This window comes from Varanus komodoensis, unplaced genomic scaffold (genome assembly GCF_004798865.1).
Source record: "Varanus komodoensis strain SLA01 unplaced genomic scaffold, ASM479886v1 scaffold20_1, whole genome shotgun sequence".
Classification (NCBI taxonomy): Eukaryota; Metazoa; Chordata; class Lepidosauria; order Squamata; family Varanidae; genus Varanus; species Varanus komodoensis.
Genome location: NW_025335587.1, coordinates 9,812,674 through 9,818,400, shown reverse-complemented (window position 1 = coordinate 9,818,400; position 5,727 = coordinate 9,812,674). Strand labels below are relative to the sequence as shown.

Here is a 5,727-nt window from a genome sequence, read left to right as displayed (position 1 = left end):
ATTAATTAAACTCACACTGGGAAATTTTCAAGTATTTAAGGAGACTGTCTTTATATATTAGAAAATTTAATCTTGAGGACAGTCCTTCTAGTGGTAATTGTGAGACTGTCATTCACTTATTACATTTCAGGCATTGGAATGTTAGATCCGCTTTCTTGCAAAAATATATTTCCTGGTACCGACATCCGGGTCCAGGTAAATACCACTGATTTTAAAGAGAAGCTACCCTCCGTTAACTCTACCTGATTAGAGAAATCAGTATCGCTTCCCTTTGTCTGTACCATTATTTAATACGATCCCATCATTAGCAAGTAGACACCCAAAATACCATTTTAAAAATTTATTTACAAAGCTGTGTACAACACGAAGGAATAACATTTAGAATACATATATTCATTCATATATAAACAGACTTCTATAATAGAATGACAGGGGAACCCTTTTTTCTTTTCTTTTTTGCTTGATTCTTTCTTAATTTTTCATATTTAAACTATCTTCCCTCATCGCTCAGGTGTCCGTTTTGGATTTTATTTCGAAGATAAAGGTAGCGAGGAAATAAGAACCTTCAGCAAAAGTGAAAGCTCGGGGTTTCTGATCCTTACCCTTTCTTTCTTTCTTTCTTTCTTTCTTTTTTTTTTCTTTTTAAATTTTTCTTCAAATGTGGGCCGTTTTAAAAAAATAAAAACTGCAAAGGAACGCCGATCCTCCCCCCACCCAATTACAAATATGTACAAATCTGTTGCCGTGAGTGGAGTATTAGGTTTACCTGTACAGACAGACAGCATTCCGTTTTTTGCTTTGTTTTGCTTTGTTTGGGACCTGTGCGCTCGTGTGACAGTTTTTGGGCTTAGAAGAAGCATCCTTTGGCTGCGGCCGTCCAGAGCCGAGCCGAGGGTTTGGTGCGAACGTCAGCGACCGCAAGCGAAGAAGTCCGTCTGGATCGCGGTCGCTGTAGATGCCGGGAGCCTCCGGTGTCCCGAGGGACGGGCAGGAACCCGTCGCGGTGGTTTCTCGGCGACGCCAGCCCTTTAGCGAAGGAGGGGCGAGCCCTGACCCGGCCGCGCCGGCCCTATTGCGCCGGCCACTTGGCCTGGACCGGCGCGGCCGAGGCGGCGGGCTGCAAGAACTGTCCCGAGATCATGTTCGTAGGCACGCTGAGGATCGGCGCGATGGCCGCCGTGCTCCGGGCCAGGGAGAGCGGCTGGTGCGCCAGCAGGCCCGACTGCACGGTGACGGGCGGCCGCAGGAACGCCTGCGCGCCCGACGAGCTGGCGGCCGGCCCGCCGCCGCCGCCGCCGCCGCCGCCGATAATGTTCTCGATGCTGAAGGAGGGCCGGCTGCTGGGCTCGGCCTTGACGGCGCCCGAGCCGCCCGCCGCCGCGCCGCCCAGGCCGCTGAGCTGCAGCTGCAGGCCGGGGCTGAGCTGCGCGTTGAAGGCTTTGCGGCTCAGCTCGCTGGACGGCAGCAGCGGCACGGCGGGCGGCAGCATGGGCCCCACCGGCGGGATGTAGGGGTACTGCAGGGCGGCGGCGGCGGCGGCTGGGTGCGGGTAGGCGCCGTGCGGCAGCCCATAGGCGCGCCCGTACGGGCCCGCGGAGGAGGCGGCGGCGGAGGCGGCGGCCGCGGCGGCCGCGGCCAGGCTGTAGGCGCCGAAGCTGTGCATCATGAGCGCCGTCTGCTCGCGCAGCTGCTCCTGCTGGTGCCGCTTGAAGCGCTTCCTGCGCCGCAGGAACGAGCCGTTGTCGAACATGTCCTCGGACTGCGGGTCCAGCGTCCAGTAGTTGCCCTTGCCCGGGTTGCCCGGCTCGCGCGGGATCTTGACGAAGCAGTCGTTGAGCGACAGGTTGTGGCGGATGGAGTTCTGCCAGGCCGGGAACTTCTCCCGGTAGTAGGGGAAGCGGTTGCTGATGAACTCGCAGATGCCGCTCAGCGTCAGCTTCTTCTGCGGGCTCTGCAGGATGGCCATGGTGATGAGCGCGATGTACGAGTAGGGCGGCTTCACCAGGCTGCTCTTGGGCTTGCCGCCACTGGAGGCAGCAGCCGCCGCCGCCGCCGCCGCCACGGCCCCGGACGGCGCGCCCGCCGCCGCCGCCGCCGAGCCCTCCTCGCCGCCCTTCTCGTCGACGACCGGGCTGCCGCTGCCCGAGCTCGTCGCCTCCGCCGCCTCTTTGTCCATCAGCAGCTCCGCCGCCTCGTCCAGGGAGAGCGGAACCGGCAGCCCCGCCGCCGAAGACGCCGAGGCGGCTGCCCCTGCGCTCGGGCTGCCGCCGCCGCCTTCAGCCTCGCTGCCCCCGCCCCGCTCCTCCAAGCAGTCGTCCCCCTCGCCCACCACGTCGATGTCCACATCTTCGGCCGTCAGCACCGTCTGGCCGGACATGTCGCTGGCGCTCAAGCTGCCCGACAGGGTCATCACAGCGCACGGGCGGGTGGGGTGCGAGGGCGAGGAGCAATGAATAATCTTAATAATAATGATCACGATAATGGTAATCTAAGAGTTCGGGAGAAGATAGGACCGGCGGGGGGAGGGGATCAGGAGACACTTGGGAGCAAATCCAATCCCCCTTCTTTCAAGGTCCTCTCCAACAGGTAGCGGGGCTGAGAGCAAAAAGGCTCCCCCTCCGTCCCCCTCCCCCTCCCCTCCTCCCCTCTTCTTCCTCTTCTAGTTAGCGGCCACGATGCCTTCTTCTCTCCCAGCTGGCATCTGGGGGCAGACCAAACTCCCCTCCCGCCTCAAGTCCGCGCTATCTGGCCGTCGGAATGGTCTCCCCGTCCAGTTTTCCGCGCAGATGGAGCTCGGCGTGCAGCAGGCTTTGCTGGGGATGATGGTGACGGTGCTGATGGCGAGGAGCGCGCTCTCTCTCGCCCCCCCCCCCACTCCCCGCACTTCACCGAAGGAGAAGCACCCCCCGCTACGACGGGGCGGCGAGGAGGCGGCGGAGGGAGAGGAATCAGCTCAGACTCCTGCTCCCATCGGGGTCGCTCAGCAGTCTGGCCGCGCGCGGGAGAGAGCTCGCCTCCAAGCGCCTGGAGCAGCGGCCGCTGGGCTTGACAGCGCGCTTTCCCGACCTGAGATCCGCTCCCAATTCATTCGAGCTGCTGCCGCCGCCGCCGCCGCCGCTACCGCCGCCGCCGCCGCCGCCGCAGGTTAGGTCTCTCTCGATTCGGTCTTTCCATCTTTTCTCTCGGAAACGCTGCCTTTTACTCCAGTCTTCCTTTCTCTTTGGGCCTCCTCTTTGCGGCCCCCACAAAACATACACCTCTCTTTCTTTCTTCTCCCCCCGTCCAGTTTTCTCCCCCCTTTCTCCTTTTTCTCTTCACGTGCCCCCCCCCCCGTTTTGCGCCCAGAAAGGAGGGGGTGGGGGGGAGGTAATGCCTTGCAGCCGAGAGAGAAAGAGAGGGCGGGCGAGCGGGCGGAGAATCTACGGGCGTTATAAGGAACTCGGCTGCCACTTTGAAAGTCCCTTTTTAAAAGGCTGCCTGATAGATTACTTTCCAGTTAAAGATATACTAGAAGGCGGGGCCACGTGACGGCCTGACGTCAGCGCCCCACTGGCAAGCCAGCAAAACTCAAGTTGTTTCATGGGATTGTCAACAGAAAGACAGCGGTGGCGCTTCCTCTTCTTGAGCATAGTCAAGTTATCAGTGGTTCAGCCCCTTCAGGGAGACTCCAAAAACAGGCCTGTCAGCCACGTGAAATCCTCTTTGCTTTTCGCTTTGCCTTGATGTTAAGCCACCCATATTACGAACTTCATTCTCTTACGAAGGAAGGGAACGCTGAAAAGTGGAGCGGCGATTTCGGAGCAGAGAAGCCATTCGATCTGTTAGAGCTTGGTTGCAAAGTGAGGAAATTCCCCGCGCATCTCCCCCCACAAAAAAACCAAAACCAAAGGTAGCTCGTTAGCTGTGCCAGACAGGCCAGAGCAGACGCTGAACCGTGGAGCCGCGGCTAGTGCAACCATCCTTGCAATCTCCGCGCGGGCCAAAGAGCAGCGCCGTGGAGTCCCCGCGCCCCCACTAGCAGGGTCTTTAAAACCGCAGCAATAAACTGGAGCAACTTTGGGAATGTGAAAATCGCTTTCCCATTCTTTCCTCCGCTCCCCCTCGCCTCCCAAACAACAGCATCAGCTGGGAACCGAAGATCAGCAAATGACTATTGATTAATCTATTAGGTCAGTTGCAGGGAGAAATAAAAGGAAAAGGAAAATACCCCCTCCCTAAAGTAGCTAGAAGAAGAAGAAGAAAAAAGACGGAGAGAAAAACCTTTCGCTGGTGGCATTATAATTATCGGTACTATTTTTGCAGCGATGTTAACGACATAATAATTCCGTATTACCATATTAAAAACTAGGAAATGGGGAAGGAGGCTGCTTGTGAAACATACTCTAATCGGAGAATGGGAAACGGGAGGGGCGAGTCAAAGTTTGTTGCAAATGTCGATTTCCTTTTCTTGTGTCAAGGGGGTCATTTCAATGAGAACAACTTCGGGCTGAGGTATGAAACGGCTCGCTCAGTGGGTGGTTTGATCTTGGTTTTCCTTGATTCATCCTGTCTATTGTTACACTGATCGCCTGTGATTTTGGAGGGACGCTGGCTAACAACATGACTGAGAAAGGAGGGATCCGTTACTTCTGAAAATCGGAAAGAATTACAAGCGAGAAAGCGTCCATCTCCGTCCTCGCTTTTTGTCCTGCCTCGCTTCCAAGAACGTTTGAAAGTAGACCGAATAATGCAAGCCACCTTTTTCACCCTCCTCCCACAAGAAAGGAAAAGGAAAAAAAGAGGGGGTTTGTTGTTGTTTTTTAAATATTGGTCCGACTTTTAACAGCGAGCTGGAGGCTACTCAATTTGGTGGGTGGAAGAACTACAGATGAAAAGAGAAACCGAGAGAATATTATAGGGAAGACATTGGGTAAAGAAATGATGGATTTCTTGTCTACATAAAAGGAAGGGAAGGGAGGTGGGGGAGTATATTTGGCTATCTGTGTACATTTTACCTCGGAATGGCACGGGAGGGTTTGGTATGACCTCTTTGGAAGACCCCCACATCTTTTAAAAACGACAGCAGCAGAGATCCAACTGCTGAAGCACGGAAGCTTCATTGGAGAATCTTCTCTACCCCTCTCACCTTATTAGTAAAATCTATCCTGATGTAGGAACAGGAATGTGAAAACAAACAAAGCTGGGCCTTCCGAAAATATTGTGTTTTGCGTTTTGTCTTGCTTGTTTGTTTTGCAAATCGCCACCTTTTCCCGAGAGAGTGTCCCCTGCAGAGGAAAGAGGGGTTGATTCGCGCCCCTTGATCACCTGCTGGCAAGAAAGGACAAAAAGGTTTGCCCATCCTATGCCCACTTCCTCTGGTGTAAGACCCATTGGACTCAATGGGACTTCCGGTTCGGTAGACATGTATAGGACCGCGCTACAAAGATTCAAGCTGCCTGGAGGAAGACAAGGAAAAGGATCGGGCCCGACTATTTCTAGAAATCGATCAAGACCTGTGGAGAAATGTTACCTGGTAGTTGACATGTTGATATCTTAGGAGGTAATGAGATGCCTGTTTGGGAGAAATCCACAAGGGGGTGCAGGTTGGATTAAAATAAACGAAGTCTCTTCCCGCCCCCAACACACACACTTTTTGTTGTTTCTGTCCCAAACTCCTGGTGGCCGAGGGAGGCTTTCTTTCACAATTTTCAGGCGTTCCTGTTTTATCATTGATTGTTCAGCCTGATT

General features: G+C 54.9%; 1 protein-coding gene across 1 annotated transcript; it reads right to left on the bottom strand.

Moving 5' to 3' along the window:
* Positions 1 to 1,069: 1,069 nt before the first annotated feature.
* Positions 1,070 to 2,410, bottom strand: FOXD3 (forkhead box D3). The gene is given in 3 exon segments (XM_044430302.1): positions 1,070 to 2,074; positions 2,076 to 2,138; positions 2,141 to 2,410. Coding segments are annotated over 3 exon segments (1,338 nt in total).
* Between the last annotated feature and the right edge of the window lie 3,317 nt (positions 2,411 to 5,727).